This window comes from Ursus maritimus, unplaced genomic scaffold (assembly GCF_017311325.1).
Source record: "Ursus maritimus isolate PB19 unplaced genomic scaffold, ASM1731132v1 scaffold_32, whole genome shotgun sequence".
In the NCBI taxonomy this organism is placed as follows: domain Eukaryota; kingdom Metazoa; phylum Chordata; class Mammalia; order Carnivora; family Ursidae; genus Ursus; species Ursus maritimus.
Window position 1 is genome coordinate 25,104,128 of NW_024425786.1, and position 16,817 is coordinate 25,120,944.

The window sequence follows — 16,817 nt, forward strand, 5'->3', positions numbered from 1 at the left end:
AACAGTACACTTTGGAAATAATCAAGCAAATTTAAACAACAAACAAAACATTTCAAATACAATAGAAATAACTGAAAATAGAAACTCAGTGAATAGTTAAACCTCAACTAAGACATGGCTAAAATGATAATTAGCAAATGGTAGGATAGGTGAGGTACCTATGAACAATTTCTAAAGAACAAACTCATCTATGTAGCAAAATAACGAGAAGATCCATAGGTAGAGGTGAAAAGCCCACCAAGCCTAGTGATAGCTGATTATCCAGAACAGAATTTTAGTTCAACTTTAAATTTGCTCAAACTAAAAAACCCCCAATAATATTAATGTAAATTACTCACATGGAGAAACCTGAAGAAATCTATTAGAGATGGGAAATATGAATGAGAGTTTCAGATGCACAGAGAATCACACAAGAAGGTCTAGTGTTGGCATCACAGAAGTAGTGAAGGAAGAGAATGAGGGGAGACAATAGAACTCATAGCTGAGAATTCCCCAGATGTCAAAAAATCCACGAAGCTTAATGAAACCTAAGAAGGATAAATAAAATATCTAAACACAGTGTAAAAAAATTCAGAATGCCAACAAGAAAGAGAGGATCTTAAAGTCAGTGAAGTAAAAAAAAAAAAAAAAGACTACCTAAAAGGTACAATAATTAGATTGAAAGCAGGCTTCTCATTAATAATCAATGCCAGCAGAGTGCACCAAGGGAAATGCATCTACTTGGACTTCTGATCCAGCTAAATTATCATTTAATAACTACAGAAAATGCAGAACACCAAAGACAGAGACAGACTTTTCAAAGGAGTGAAAGACTGATAGCTGACTTCTCCATAGCAATAGAAGAGGTCAGAAGATAATTAGAAAGATTTCTTTAACGGGCTGAGAGAAAATAACTGCCAACCTGGATTTCTAAATCACTGAAAATATTTTTCGAAAATGAGGGACACAAACTGAGGGTTTTAGAGGGGAGGGGGGTGGGGGGATGGGGTAACAGGGTGATGGGTATTAAGGAGGGCACGTGCTGTAATGAGCACTGGCTGTTACATGCAACGAATGAATGACTGAACACTACGTCAAAAACTAATGATGTACTGCACGGTGGCTAACTGAACATAATAAAAAAAAACAAGGGACAAAGGAACATATTACAGACAAACAAAAACTAAGAGTGTTTGCCACCAGCAGATCTTCATTAAACAATATTCTAAAGGATGCCCTTCAAGGAGCAGGAAAATGATCCACGAGGAAGGACAAGGTATAAGAAGAAACGAAAAGCAAAGAAAGTGGCGAATATGTGCATAAATCCAAGTGAACAATAATTCCATAGAACAACAACAATAATACACTGTGGGTTTAAAAAACAAGGCGAAATTAAGATATAAGAAAACAATAATGTAAAAGTCAGAAAAACATAAATGGAGTTAAAGCGTTCTTTTTATTTTTTAATGTTATGTTAGTCACCATACAGCACATCGTTAGTTTTTGATGTAGTGTTCCATGAGTCATTGTTTGTGTATAACACCCAGTGCTCCATGTAGTACGTGCCCTCCTAATACCCATCACCGGGCTAACCCATCCCCCACCCCCCTCCCCTCTGAAACACCTCAGTTTGTTTCCTGGAGTCCATAGTCTCACATGGTTCGTCTCCCCTCTGTTTCCCCCACCTTCATTGTTCCCTTCCTTCTCTTAATGTCCTCCCTGCTATTCCTTATGTTCCAAAATAAGTGAAATCATATGATAATTGTACGATACAGGAGGAAGAGGGATTAATTTTAGACTTTGATAAGTGAAGTGTCCCTGCTATAATTTCTAATGTAGCCATTAAAATGTAGAGCATATAACTTACTTATTAGTAGAAAAGAAAAAAATGGAATTATAAAAATAATCCAATAAAAAAAGAGAAAAAAGAAGCTAATGGGTGGAACAAACAGAAAACACAAAATAAGATGATAGATTTAAAATCTAAATATATCAGTAATTTGACATGTTTAAAGTGAATAAAAAAAAGAATTTCAACCAAGAATTCTATGGTTAGCAAAACTATCCTTCAAACATGAAGGGGAAATTAAGACATTCCCAGATAAACAAAGACTGAGAGAATGCACCATTAGCAAACCTAGAAAGAAATTCTACATTATACAGAAATTCTACAGGAAGTCCATCAGGCTGAACTGAAAGGACTCAAAGGCACATGCAGAACTAAAAAACCCTTGTAAAGGTAACTACATAGGTAAATATAAACTATATTATAAGTGTATTTTTTGTTTGTAATTTTTCTTCTCCTATCTGAGAAATGGCATGAAGCAATGACTGGAAATCTGTGTTGATAGGAGGGCAATGTCTAAAGATGTAATTTGTATAATGGTAACAGCAGAAAAGGGGGGGTAATGGAGCTATGTAGGAGTGAAGCTTCTACATACAACTGAAATTAAATTAGTATTAATACAAAGTATGTTGTTATAAGTTAAAATGTTAATAGTAATTTTCAGAGAAACCACTAAGAAAATAACTTGAAAAACCACAGTGAAATAACAAAGAAATTAAAATATTACATTAGAAAAGATCTATTTAATGCAAAAGAAAGAAGCAATCGAAGAACAGAGAACCAAAAAAAAAAAAAAAATCCCCAAGCCCCCAAACCAAAAAACACAAGACCATAAGATACATAGAAAACAAATAGCAAAATGGCACATGTAAAACCTACCATATCACTAATTACATTAATGCTGATTAAATACCTAAAGACAGATATTACCAAATGGATAAAAAACATGATTCAACCATATGCAGTCTAAAAGAGACATACTTTAGATTCAAAGACGCAAATGGACTGAGAGTAAAAGATGGGAAAAGATATACCACGTGTACAGCAACCAGAGGCTGGTGTGGCTGTCCTAATATGAGACAAGATAGTTTCTGAGAAACACACTGAGGGTTGTGGAAAGGGAGGATGGGGTAGCTGGGTGATGGACATTAAGGAGGGCACATGTGATGCGCACTGGGCATTATACGCAACCAGTGAATCAGTGAATACTACATCAAAAACTAATGACGTACTGTATGTGGGCTAACTGAATTTAAGTAAAAAAAATTGTCATTAAACACAAAAAGGACATTTTATAGTGATTAAAAGGATCAATCCATCAATAAGATATAAAAATTACAAACATATATGCACCTAACAACAGAGACCCCAAATACATGAAACGAAAACTAACAGAACTAAAGGAGAAATAGACAAATGGACAATAATAGTATGAGATTTCACTACCCCATAGAACAACCCGACAAAAGACCTACAATAAAATATAGCAACCAATGCTCTAAAAACCTAGACCTCACAATCAACTGGAGAGCACTCCACCCAATAACAGCAGAATATACTCTCTTCTCAAGTACACGTGGAACATTCTCTAGGACAGGCTGTGTGATAAAATAAGTCTCCATAAATTTAAAAAGATTGAAGTTACACAAAGTATGTTCTCCAACCACAGTGCAATGAAATTAAAAGCCAGTAATGGAGGGAAATTTGAAAAATTTACAAATATATGGAAACTAAACAACCACTCCTAAATAATCAATAGGTTAAAGAAGAAATCAGAAGAATAATTAGAAAATACTTTGAGGTGAACAAAAATGAAAGCAGAACATACGAAAACTTATGAGATGCGGTGAGAGCAGTGCTCAGAAGGAAATTTATAGCTGTAAATGCCTACATTAAAAAGAGGAAAGATCTCAAACCAACAACCCAACCTTTCCCTTAATAAACTAGAAAAATAAGCAAATTAAACCCAAAGCAAACAGAAGAAAATAAATAATAAAGTTAATGGCAGAGATAAATAGAAAAACAATAGAAACCAAAACTAAAAGTTGGTTCTTTTAAAAGATCAATAAAATTGACAAATGTGGGGGTGCCGGGGTGGCACAGTTGGTTAAGTTTCTGACTCTTGATTTTGGCTTAGGACATGATGTCAGAGTCCTGGATTGAGCCCCGTGTTGGGCTCTGCACTCAGCGGGGAGAATGCTGGAGATTCTCTCCCTCTTCCTCGGCCTCTCCCCCAGCTCTCTCTCTCAAAAAAATGAATAAATAAATAAATAAATAAATATTTTAAAAAATCAACAAATGTGTAAGTGGGGAGACAGAAAGAATGATTCAAATTACTAAATAAAGAATGAAAGTGGGACATTACTACCAACCAACCTTACAGGAATAAAAAGGATTATTGAATACTGTGAACACAAACAGTTGTATGCAAACAAATTAGATAATCCAGAAGAAATGGACAAATTCTTAGACATACACAGACTACCAAAATTTACTCAAGAAGTGGAATATCTGAATAGAATCATAGCAAATAAATAGAATCAATCAATAATCGAAAAATTTCAAAGAAAAGCCTAGGACTAGATGCCTTCACTGCTGAATTCTACCAAATTTTAAAGAAGTAACACCAATCCTCCTAGTCTTAAAAATAGAAGAAGAGGGACATTTCCCAACTCATTTTAGGAAACCAGCATCACCTGATACTAGAGCCAAAGACATCACAGAGAAAGGAAACCACAGACCAATACCCCTTACGAACACGCTGCAAAAATCCTCAACAAAATCCTAGCAAATGAAGCCCAGCAGCAGATTAAAAGGGTTATACCACGACCGAGTGTGGTTCGCTCCCCAAACACAAGAGTGGTTCCACATATGAAAATCAATCAATGCAATGCACCATATTGATAGGACGAGCGGGGGGAGCCACATGGTCATTTCAACAGATGCAGAAAATGCATTTGACAAAATCCAACACCATTTCATGGTAAAAATGTTCAACGAACTGGAAATAGAAGGGAAATGTTTCACCAGGAATAGAAGGGAAATTTTTCACTAGGAATAGAAGGGAAATTCCTCGCTTATAAAGGGAATTTACATAAACTCTCCAGCTCATAAACTCACCATCATACTTGATGGTGAAAAACAGAAAGCTTTTCTCCAAAGATTAGGAATAAGAGATGGATGTCTATTTTGCCACTTAAAAAAATTATTATTAAGTAGGCTCTTCATCCAGCCTCCAGAGTCTGTGGCATTCCTCTTTAGTCCTTCAAAAGAAAGGGGGGGTCATGTGCTGTTTTTCTGGAAAAGCAAGGAAGGGGTAAGGTGGGAGACAGTGTTGTGCCAGGCAGCCTGGTGTAAAGGAAGGGACCCCCGAAGGCTGAAGAGGATAGTAATGTACCAGAGAGGAAGGAGAATAGGTTTCTGGCCCAGAAGAAAGACAGTGCATGAGCTGGTGTGGGAAGTAACCTAACAGGGGCCCACGGAGCAGCCTGAGTGACTGTCATTGTGATATAACACACACACACACACACACACACACACACACACACACACACATTTGAGGAAGAATGTTCTTGGACGTGGGCCACCCCGTCAGTCTGCACGGCGGTCACTTGCAGTAGATGGCATCTACTTACAGAGGCACTGGGGGCGGGGACGATCCCACGTGCCATCCCCCTGGCAGCTGAGCACCGGGGTGCCCAGGAGGTAGAAGCCGTGGTTGCACTGGTAAGACACGGTGGTGCCGTAGCTGAACCTGTGTGGGCCGCTGGCATGCACTTGACGAATGCTGTTTTCCTGGTGCCCAGGATCTGTGCAGTTGATGACTGTAAGGGAATGGGGCCATCAGACACAAAGACCTGGATTTGAAGATTTTCTTATGCTTTTAAATGAGAATTCGTAAGTCCCAACAGGCATGCATTCCCAGTAGGGCAAAATTTCCAGACCCTAACTGGTAGCCCAGAGCCGATCCTGCCTGGGAAGGTGAGCTGGTCCTCAGGCAGCTGTACGTCCTGATCACCGACCTTGATCACCTGGTTAAGGGATTCATCCTTCCACATCCGGCTAGACTCCACTTCCCTGGCAAAGCCTTCCCACCTCCCCGCAGACTGGTTAGCCTCTCCCTCCGCAGTGCTCCCCTGCACAGACCTCTACTGCTAACTTTATCAGCCTTGGTGAGGAGTTGTCAGAATACATGAGTCCCTGGAGGGCATGACTCCCTCGTCTCTGGGTGCCCCGTCCCTGACGCAGCAAAGCTCGTCAACTGCAAAACAGTCGTGTCTGAGCTTGACTCCGATGGGGGTTAGTCATTTTTGGAACCTGTTTTACCACTTTGAAGAGTATTTCAGGGAAAGATTAATATCCTGGGGGATAGATTTGACTGCTACATGCTGAAGTGTTTCCAAAGCAGCTTAACTCAAAATCAGAGGGCTATTTTAGGATAATGGCAGTACCATTCATAACCTATGATGTGCGCTTTTGCTCTCAAAATGCTTTCACATCCGTTCGCTTACTATTGTCTCCTGCTTGCCACATTAGGTGAGCAGGATAGGTATTTTTTTTTTTTAAATCTTTGGTAAGTTTTTAAAGTATAAGGTATTTTTACCTTTGATAGCCTCTCTGAGGTTCAGAGAAGTTGGCTTCACAAAACAAATACTTAGCATGCATTGATTCACACTCTTTACGGCCGTACACCGAGCACCAAGCAGCGTGCTGGGCAGTAAAGATACCACGGAATTTCCAGTCGAGAGTAGGCTTTCTCCACCTTGGCACCACGGACATTTTGGCTCATAATTCTTTGTTGTGGGGGCAGCCCTGTGCATTACAGAAGGTTTAACAGCACCCTTGTCCTCTACCCACTAGATGCCAACAGAAGCCCTCCAGGTGTGACAATGAAAAATGTCTCTAGACCTCTGTCCCCTGTTTGGGCGGTGGGATGGATAAAATCGTCCCCAGTTGGGAACTGCTGGTATAGAGAGAACGGACAAACCAGCAATTATTTTGTTTGATAAGCACTCTGATAGGCATAGTGGAGAATGTTCCAGAAGCACAAAGCTGTGCATCCAGCCCAGTGCAGGGAGGTGGAGCAGGAAGGGCTTCCAAGAAAGGGCGATGTTCAAGCTGGTTCTTGATGGTCGGGTAAAAGTCATCCAGACCAAGGGGGACAGAGAAGAATGCATTTGAGGAGACTGTGTGGGAGTGCCCCGGGGCTGTGCAGGCACACGGCGTGTGGCGTGTGACAGGACTGGAAGAGGTTCCGTGCAGCCAGGCCCCAGTACAGAGGTCAGGCCAGGGCAGAGGACAGTACTGTTGTGAGGGCATTGGGAAGTCTGGGAAGGCATTTTTAACAGGGAACGACTCGATCAGATTTGCATTTTAGACGGGTCACTCTGTCAGCGTAGAGAATGGGTTGGTAGGAGCAGGACCGGAGGTCACGACTTCTAAGATTTTACCCAGCCCTTGGATTCCGAAACCAGTCCTTGAGCTTGTTACTCTGGGAAGGGACCGGGGGGGGGGGGGGCGCAGGAGCTGGAGTTACAGGGGAATTTGCATCTTGTGTTGCAGACATGGAACACAGCTCTTGAGAAGGGGACATGGGATAAGAACACCCCATAGCAGCAAAGTTCTAAACTATTTCCTGCCTCAGTAGATGTTCGGAGGAAGACAAAACACTAGGTCATGGCAGTTGTTCCTGTGTTTTCTGGAACCTTCTTTCAGTCAAAATGGCATCTTCAAATGTTATGAGAGGGATGTTACTTTAGGGTTAGTTGTGATGCATCTGGATTTATTTGAAAATCTGAGTCCTCTAACACTGGTTACAAATGACCTGTGACACATTGCCAGTCACTGTGCACCCACACATACTGCGATGGGTCACTGTCCCAGGGACTCTGCGTCCTCACAACTATGAAGACTTGATCCACCCCCAGGTCAGGGCTGGACTCATTCATGTTCTGCCCACATTGACGCTCCACGCAGATGTCACTGAATCTGCCAGGCTCTTCCTGATACGAGGCAGCTCCATTTGTCCCTACTGCTGTGACCAGCCTCAAAATGCTTTAGAAACGATTTCCTAAGTAGCCCAGATGGGGCCAGAATACCCCTGCACAGAGTCTGTCTCTCGAGTCCTTGGGCTGTGTTCTTCCTCCCTGCTTCATCCCAACTCCTATGCTCTCAGCTTTGTATTTTTCATTCTAACTCTTCTGCTTTTTTTCTTTCCTCAATAATGGGGCTCTAAAGGATAATGATGAATATTTGTTCTATGCAATGTAAACAAGAAAACTGCTTTCCGTTTCTATTTTGAAAGGCACACCTTGTTTGCTGTGCTTATATAACCAGGGATGAAATCTTGACACAGACATGGCTGTGTCTAGGGGTTGAGAAAATCCTCATTTATGACCCTCCTCTGCTCTCAGTCTTTCCCTGTGTCAAAATCACACCAGGACTGAATCCGCTGGGTCACAGAACCCCAAATGGCGGCGGTACTGGGGGAAGAAGGGGGACTCACTTCTGCAGGTGGGCAGCGTGTCGCTCCACTGCCCGCTGGCCAGGCACTGGGACCTAGCGGCCCCCTCAGCCACATACCCGGGGTTGCAAACAAACTTGACCACGTCGTTGAGGTTAAACTGGTTGCCCTGAGTGAGGCCGTTGATCGGGTTGCCTGGGTGTCCACAGGTAATTGCTGCAACCAAAACAGAAGAGAGGTAAGCCCTCCTCTTATTCCACATCCCCCAAAGCTCATCCTTTTCTCACCTGGTGTTTCTCATGCCCATGAGGGAAGTTCAGCCCTAAGTCTAACTGAAGTCTCTTTAGCAGCAAAACCTTTGTTTCATGAAATCAGCATGCGGACGTACCTTCTTTGGTGAAGGCACATCCGTAGCCTGGACAACTCGAGAAAAATCATTCTATGACTCCCCGTGGGACCTCAGGCCTGGATTGTAGGTCTGTTGTCTAGGTAGTCAGCCCTGCTTCCTTTTCTCTGCCTCTATCCCCGTGGCTCCCCATCTCCACTCTCCATCACCGGATGGGATGACTACCTCTCAGCAAACTTGGACCCAGCCCACCTCCTGGGCGGAGCTTGACAGAGCCAGAGTCGATAGGAACCAAGCCTGAATAGCGGGATTGCTGCCAGACCCGTGGTCCAGGCAGGCCGCAGGGAGCCAAAGCTGTTGTTGAGAGCACAACCCTTCCTCTTTACTCCTTCCGGATGAAGGAGTGATTTCTGGCCTTTCTCTGTGCTCTTTTACTTCCCCTGGCCCAGGTCACATGGAGCGGCCGATCTGTGCAATTTGGGAAGAATGAGCAGTCATGCTTGACCCAGGTCTGCCCCCTCCTCTTGGGACCTAGAGCCTGTGGACAGCAGCGTTCTCTGCTGCTCCTCTGGAGGCGGGCGCTCCCTGACAATGGGGGGATGCGCCCCTGTGGTGTTGGCTCAGATGGTGTGAATCCACCCCAATCTGGGGTTTATTCAGCAGAGACCCCACTGGGCTCTCACATGAAGCTATGGTTTCCGACTTAGGCTTTATTAGTAATGAAGGTGACTTTTGGCATCCACGCAGGATTTTGTAAATCTTTAGCCACGGGCAGGGCGGCAGTGGAGGACCTGGTGCTGGCAGGCCTGGCCCCAGAGTGCTCGGGTTACCCTCTGTCTCAGCTTTCTTCCTTCCTCCCAGAACTGGGTTCATCCCTCCACCCTGGCACTGGTCTCTCTGAGGTTTCTCCAATGTAAGTGCTTGTCCCAGAGCCTTGGCACCCGCTTTCCCCTCTGCACATCCCTTGGCTCCTGCCCTCACATCCTCAGGTCTCCCCTCAAATGTCACCATATCAGTGAGGCCGTCCCTTACGACCCAATACACAACTTCCCCAGCACGGCCCAGGCCCTGCGCCTTCTCCACTTTTCTCCATAGTAATGACACACTCCATACGTAGTTCTCTGTTGGTTCAATCCTTATTTCCCTCCACCTGAGCGTAAGCTGCACGAGGACAGGGTCTTTGGTCCGTTCCTCGCTACATCCTTGGGGTCTGTACCAGGGCCTGACATGCAGGAAGAGCCTGATCAACATCTGCTGAGTGAAGGAACACGTGAGTGTGGGAACGGACAGATGACAGCCTTCTGCTTTGCTCCTTAGTCCTTAGTTCTATCGAGCACCTCCCTGGTATCCGGTCTCTTTAGATCAAACTCTCAGGTGATGCCTTTGCCAGGCCTTTTCCTTGGTTCTGGATCTTGAGGCTGCGAAACCATGAGGAATGCTTTCTTACCCCAAGAACTGGATCCACAAGGAGCCCACCGCAAACCCAGATGGCGTGAATGGGGATGGGGGGGCGAAAGAGCAGACAGAGCCCAGTTTTTGCTATGGCCAACTCTGGTACATGTGTCTGCGTCCGTTGTCTTGTGTAAATATCAACAGTAGCATCCCTGACCCTAGCGGACAGAGCTGGGGCAGAGCAGGACACATGAGGCTAGCGGACCACAGGGGGTTTGAGACCATCCCGCGAGTTGGGATAAGAATGGGCTACAGGGGCCAGCAGACCAGGATTCACCACTCAGTGCTGCCCTTTCCTTACTTCGGACAATTCACTCTAGGCTCGCTTTCTCTATCTCTAAAGTAAGGATTTCAGATTTCATGAGCAGAACTGCTCTGAAAATAGATTTGTACATTTACTTTTCATTCAGTCTTGCTGAGTTCCTTCTCTGTGCTAGGTACCTCGCTCTGCCCTGATGATATGCAAGGACGGATATGAGACGGTCTCTGCCCTCAGGGAGCTCACTTCACAGCCCAGTAGAAGAGCAGTCGGGGAAGGAGAGCGTCACAGCACAGCGTGCTCGGGCTGGGACAGAGGCGTTCGCGCAGGAGGGGCATCAACCCTCCACAGGGGAGACAGCGGGTTAAGGAGTGTTCCCGGAGGAAACAGCGTGCCATCTAAGCTGGTTCTCATGGATGACAAGTACCCTGCCAGATCAGCAAGTTGCTGGGAGAGTGGAGATGAGCTTCATAGGGTCTGTGAACCCCCAGAAATGACATGCAAAATGCTGGCTGGATGCTGTGTGCCCAGGAGAGGATCCGCTGCTCTCACAGATTCACAGAGGGTCATAAACCCCCTCCCCAGAGGCTAAAAACCACTGCTGTCCAGTGAGGGAAGTGTGCTGAGTAGTAAAACCTTTGGGGGGTGCCACCTTTGAAGGACAGGTGACCAAAGCGTCTGCAAGGGAAATGGAGGTGTGGTCAGCAAGGTAGAAAAAGAAAACTCGACAGGGGGGTGGGAATGTCCCCGAAGCCACAGGGAGAGCCTCAAGAAATGTCAGATACCCCAGAGAGCTCTGTTTCTTTGGGGACCCTGACCGGTACAGGCTGCAAAGAAGAGGTGGAGAATTCCTTCCATTAGGAAGGAAAATCGAGGTCTTCGTGGCGCTTGAGTGCTTCCCTGGGGCTTGAGGGAAATTAATGGAAAGGAAAGGTAAACAGTACAGAAGAGAGGGTTAAAAGTAGATTAGGGTCACTAAGGAGGCAGGAGGGAGGAGATCTGGGGATCAATGGAGGGCACAGCCTTGGGCCTGGAGAGAAAGACTCTTCTATGGAGATGGGAGAGAAGGGAGAGGATAGATGTGTGGGTGGGAAGCAGGAGGTAGAAGGAGTTATTGTCTGATGACTTCTATCATCTCTACAAAATAGAAAGTGAGGTTATCTAATCAGCTAATAATTAGTGGGGTCTGTCTTCATTATGTCATTGAATCTCCACAACCCGTAAGGCAGGCACCATCGTCATCCTCAGAGCAGCCGGGAGGCTCGTTCAGGGGCATGGTTTCTAGGTGGCTCACCTGAGCTCTGAGCCCAGCTTCTGTGACTCCAGGCTGTGTTTCCCAGCTGCCTTAGCTGTCTGCGGAGAAGGCAGGTGGAGGAGGTGGAGGGCGGGTCTTCAGGAAAGAGGTGAAATCATGCAAAGTGTGTGGGAATGGGCAGGAGAGCTACTGGAGGAGATGTGGGATTGCTGGGAAGTTTTGAGAGTGACAGATATGGAAACCTTGGGTTGACACGTGGTGACGGCTCACACAGCGCCGACGACAGGGTCGTCACTTATAAATGCTTGTTCTTTTCCTCTTGCCTTCCTCCTCTAGATACCCCACCATAGCTCTGTGCCCTAGGAGACAACAGGGCTTGGTCCAAGAGCTCCTGGATTCCGTCATGTGGCAGCATCGACACCACCATCGTCATAACAACAGCAAGAACATCTCCTTCATGCCTCTCAGGCACTGTTGGGACGACGTTGGGTCCAAAATAGCATTTATTTAATCCTCATCACTCTGAAGTATCTGCTTTTTGTAGAGGAGGAAACAGACTTAGGCAGGTAACCTAACCCGTCTGAAGTCATATAGCCATGGGATATACGGTGGAAGATCTGGGTAGGACCTGGGCAATCGAGGTCCGGGGTCCAAGTGTCCAAATACTTCACTACACTGCCTTTTAGTGCATGCCGGGTTCAAAATCAAACCTCCTTAGGCTTAGTCAGACATTCTCCACTTATTTTCAGACCCCAACACCCGCTATTATTTATAACCCAAATCTCCGCACACAGATTCTGTGCCAATTACTTGAAGGCACCTGAATTTGCATCTTCTGGATAAAACCAAATGTTTTGTTCAGACCCATCTGGAAGAGTGACCGAATATAGATGGGTCTTGCTTTGTGTAAACCTAATACTTAAGCCGCTATTAAGACTAATTTTTCGTGCATTGCTTATTCAATACGTCTCATTATTTTATTGCTCCATCTCATCTATGAAGAACCAAGTGAAGAGGAAGAATTACAAGAAAACCTGCCTTAAAAATTAAACAACAAAACCAACCCTGCACTTCACATAAAGGCTCACTTTGGGGAACTTTAAAAAGTGAAGAATTTTCCAAATTATTTCCAGGCAACTGAGAATAATGGTGGTCATCTAAATCCAAAAAAAAAAAAAAAAAAAAAAAAAAAAAAAAAAAAAAAAAAAAAAAAAAAAAAAAAAAAAAAAAAAAAAAAAGGAAGCAGATTAAGAAGAAGAACAAACAAAACTGTAGAAAGCCCAGGCTTGCAGCATAGCCCAAACAGAGAATGCTATAAACTTTAAATTATGTGTAAGTGGAAGAACAAACACGATACCCAGGCAGCGCTGTTTCTCATGCTTCTGCTGCAAGCCTTTGTGGAGAGCAAGACTGTATGGAAAAGAGAAGAGCGGGGCAGGGAATGGCCCAATATTGATCTGAAGTCACTGCTGGAATGAGAAAGTCCATCTTAAATGTGAACAAACTAAAAAAGGATCCTGATACATCAGTGCACTGACTACAGGAAAGGGGCATAAAACTCTACAAAATTCCCTAAATACCAAAAGAAATGGGAAAAAAATAGTAAGGAAAACATCACACAGGGGTGCCTGGGTGGCTCAGTCGGTTAAGCATCTGTCTTTGGCTCAGGTCATGACCTCAGGGTCCTGGGATTGAGCCCTGCATTGGGCTCCCTGCTCAGCGGGGAGTCTGCTTCTCTCTCTCCTTCTACCCCCTCCCCCACTCATGCTCTGTCTCTCAAATAAATAAAATCTTAAAAAAAAAATCACATAGAGAAAGAAATACCCGAGTATGATACCTTACCCATAACGGTTACATAAGACATGAGAGATGTGGGACCAAGCATATAAGTCATAGAGTTATATGTGAATGAGTATAACTAACCTATTAAAAGAGAACTGTTTTCAAATAGGCTCTCAAGGCAAGGTCCAACTCTTTGCGGTATACGAGAGTCGGAAAGGGTAAAATACAGGGATGGTTCAAAGTATACCAGGCAAATGGAAAATGACGGAAGTAGGAGTTGTAAGCCTGATATCAGGTCCAAAGCCAGTCAAACTACAAAACACTAAAAGCGACAAAGAAGACATTTTAAAGGCTAAGATCACAATTTGCAATGTAGATATGATAGTTCTGAACAAGCATATACCAAAAAACACAGCAACTACCTCTATGTAGCATGAACTACAGGAAATGCCAGGAAAAATAGATGATGATGCTAAGAATAGAAAGCTTTAAGACACACCTCTCAGGGCAAAACAGGTCAAGTGGACAAAAAGTCAGTAAGCATACAGAAGACACAGACGACATAATCAAGGGACATCTTATGATTATATACAGAACTTTATACCCTAATCCCCTTTCTTCTCAAATGCCCATGGAACAGTCAGAACAACTGATCAAATATGAGGTCAAGAGAGCATCGATAAATTCCATGAGGTAGAAACACTACACACAGTGTGATAATATTAGAAATGAATAACAAAATAAAAATAGAATGGCCCTTCTGCCTGGAAACTGAAAGAGCATAACTATTAAAAAACTTCTTGGTGAAAGAAGAAATTTATACCCAAATTACAGAATTTCTAATAAGCAATCAAGCATTAATTATTATAAGCTATGGGATCCGATTAGAGCAGACATTTCCCAACCTTAAGCACTTATATCAATAACAATAAAAAAATGAAAATAAATGAATTGGATTCCCAACTCAAAAGCTAGAAATGAACGAACAAGTTAACCAAAGGGAATACAAGGAGGGCAACGGTGAAGGCAAAAGCAGTAATGGATGATGCTGAAAACTGAAAACTAGAGAGGGAATGATGCATCTTTCAAAAAACATTAACAAAACGTACAAAACCTCCAGTGAACCAAATCAAGAGCGCCAGGGGCAAGTCCACGTTGAGTCTGAGCCCGTGACTAGGGAGAGTGGGTAACATACTTACGCACACAGAAAGGGGTCTTGCCCGACCACAGGTGATCCTGCTGGCAGATGCGCACGGACATGCCGATCAGGCGGAAGCCGGCGTCGCACTGGTACACCACGCTGCCCCGGTAGCTGTAGTTCTCCCCGTTGATGTGTCCGTTGACGATGGGCTCGGGGGTCCCACAGTGCCCAGCTTTGGTGGGAGATGAGGAAAGAGTGCAAATCGAAGAGGAGCTTATAGAAGAGGAGTAGGGGGCTTGGTCAGGGCGGGGGAGTCAGGGATGGTGAGGAAAAGTACCAAGGACCCAGTCACCCATCGTTTCCCCCCCGCCCCGAGAGTAGCCATCAGGAATCCTAAACATGATGCAAGTGGCAAGCCCAAATCCCAAGGCCGAATCCCAAAAGGCCATCCATCTCTGAGCTATAGTTTCTGTGTCTGTCCAAGGGTTAGAAATGATCACTGTCGCCTCCCTGCCTCTTTTCTTTTCATCAACCAGCATCGACGGAGCATCTACTGCGTGGAGGGCACCTTGGTCTACATTAAGGCCATCAAAGCCCAACAGAATCGAAAACAACTATGCACAAACAGATGGTTTGGCTAAATCCATCCTTCCTTCTCCTTGAGTGGCAGGAGACACAGTTTAACCTGGGTGAGTTACTTTATTGAATGAGGTTTGGGTAGAGTGTATTCCTAGCATTTCCACTGGTATTCTTGGGTCTGTGTGGAAATAACTCATGACTGTATCCCTAACAGAGGCCTGGGACGGTGGGAGGGCAGCACTGCTCACTCTGGAACAGACTATCCACTCTATGCTGTTAGGTCTGTGTAGCTGGGACCCTCCTTTGGACTTGAGGGATCCGAGAAAGAAGTGAGAGGAGAGAATACCTTGGACTCCACGGTTTGGTAGGGAATGGACTGGCCACGGGGGAATTGATAACTCTGTCTTTTGTAAGCCAGGTTGTTTTTGTGCTTTTGTCATTTGCTTATTTTATACATATATATATATGTGTGTGTGTGTGTGTGTAGGTACATGTATATACATATGTTTGTATATATGTATATATGTAAGTGTATTACATATGTATATGTCTACATGTTTACACATATATGTTTATATGTATGTATATATGTATGTATACATTCCTTCTATACATATGTGTAAGTATGTGTGTGTATATATATATATAAATAAAACTTTGTCTCATCAGACTTGAAGTTCTTCTCATCCTCTTGGGTACCCCAAGAGAAGCAAGTTCAGAGTCTCAGTTATGGGGGATGCCCAAGAGCTGGTGTTTGGATTAAGCATTTCATGCCATAGGTGAAATGATGCTGGTTAAAGACTGGGACCCAGCTTTAGAAATCTCTAACCTGTCTTACGGAGGGAAAGATGGGCAGGATAGGTCTGGGGATGTCACTCACCAAGGCAGCGAACTTCGGAGCCACTCCAGAGCCCATTGGCCATGCACTCCCGCACCCTGGAGCCCACCAGCGTGTAGCCAGAATTGCAGGAGAAGATGGCCGTCGCCCCGTAGACGGACAGTGTTCCGATGCGGTGCCCGCTGGGCGGGACGGGGAGCTCTCCACAGGAGATGACTAAAATGATCACAAAGCGCTCAGTGAAAAGCCAGCCCCAAGAGGGGGGACACGTGGGGCTTCTGAGTAGCAAGAATCATGACAAAAATAAGACCTGTTTAACTGTTGGGACTCATGAGCAGAATGTGGGGGCACGAGAGTGACTTGCATGGTGTTACACTGGAGCAGTGATTCTCAACTGGAAGCATTGCAAGAAGGATCCAAGGAGCTTTTAAAATGCTCAGGCTGTACTCTGGACCTGTGACCTCGATCTCTTGAGATAAGGCCCAGGCACGTGCATTTTTAAGAGAAGCTCCTCAGGCGCTTCAGATGCCTACCCTGGTTAGGATCCGCCACACTACGGGTGGAGAGTCTGTGGTGCCCTGGGTGTCCAGGGCAGATGCTGCCACTCGATTCCCTTGTCCTTTCTGCTGGGAGCAGCAGCAGCCTGCCACTCCTTCCCAACAGAGCACTGCATGTAGCCACTGGCTGGCGTGGGAGGTGAGGCCCCACGGCCAAGGCTGCACTCAAGTGTGAGAGCCTTCATTGTGGTGAAGCTGTTACACGCTCATGACCTCTGCTCTGCCACACACATGCTTACATTCCATGGTGGGTCTAAACTTGGATGCATAAGGGCAATAGTGACTTGAGTCACAGATGTAGGGACTTCTTCTTCCATCTA

General features: G+C 44.6%; 1 protein-coding gene across 1 annotated transcript in view; it reads right to left on the bottom strand.

The window, feature by feature from the left end:
• Positions 1-16,817, bottom strand: part of CSMD2 (CUB and Sushi multiple domains 2) — a 567,391-nt gene that overhangs the window by 34,336 nt on the left and 516,238 nt on the right. Inside the window, exons 52-55 of the mRNA XM_040619227.1 lie at positions 15,983-16,156; positions 14,582-14,755; positions 8,331-8,504; positions 5,461-5,649 (exon numbers count right to left, since the gene is read on the bottom strand). Of these exons, the coding sequence (XP_040475161.1) occupies positions 5,461-5,649; positions 8,331-8,504; positions 14,582-14,755; positions 15,983-16,156 (711 nt within the window). The remainder of the gene's footprint in view (positions 1-5,460; positions 5,650-8,330; positions 8,505-14,581; positions 14,756-15,982; positions 16,157-16,817) is intronic.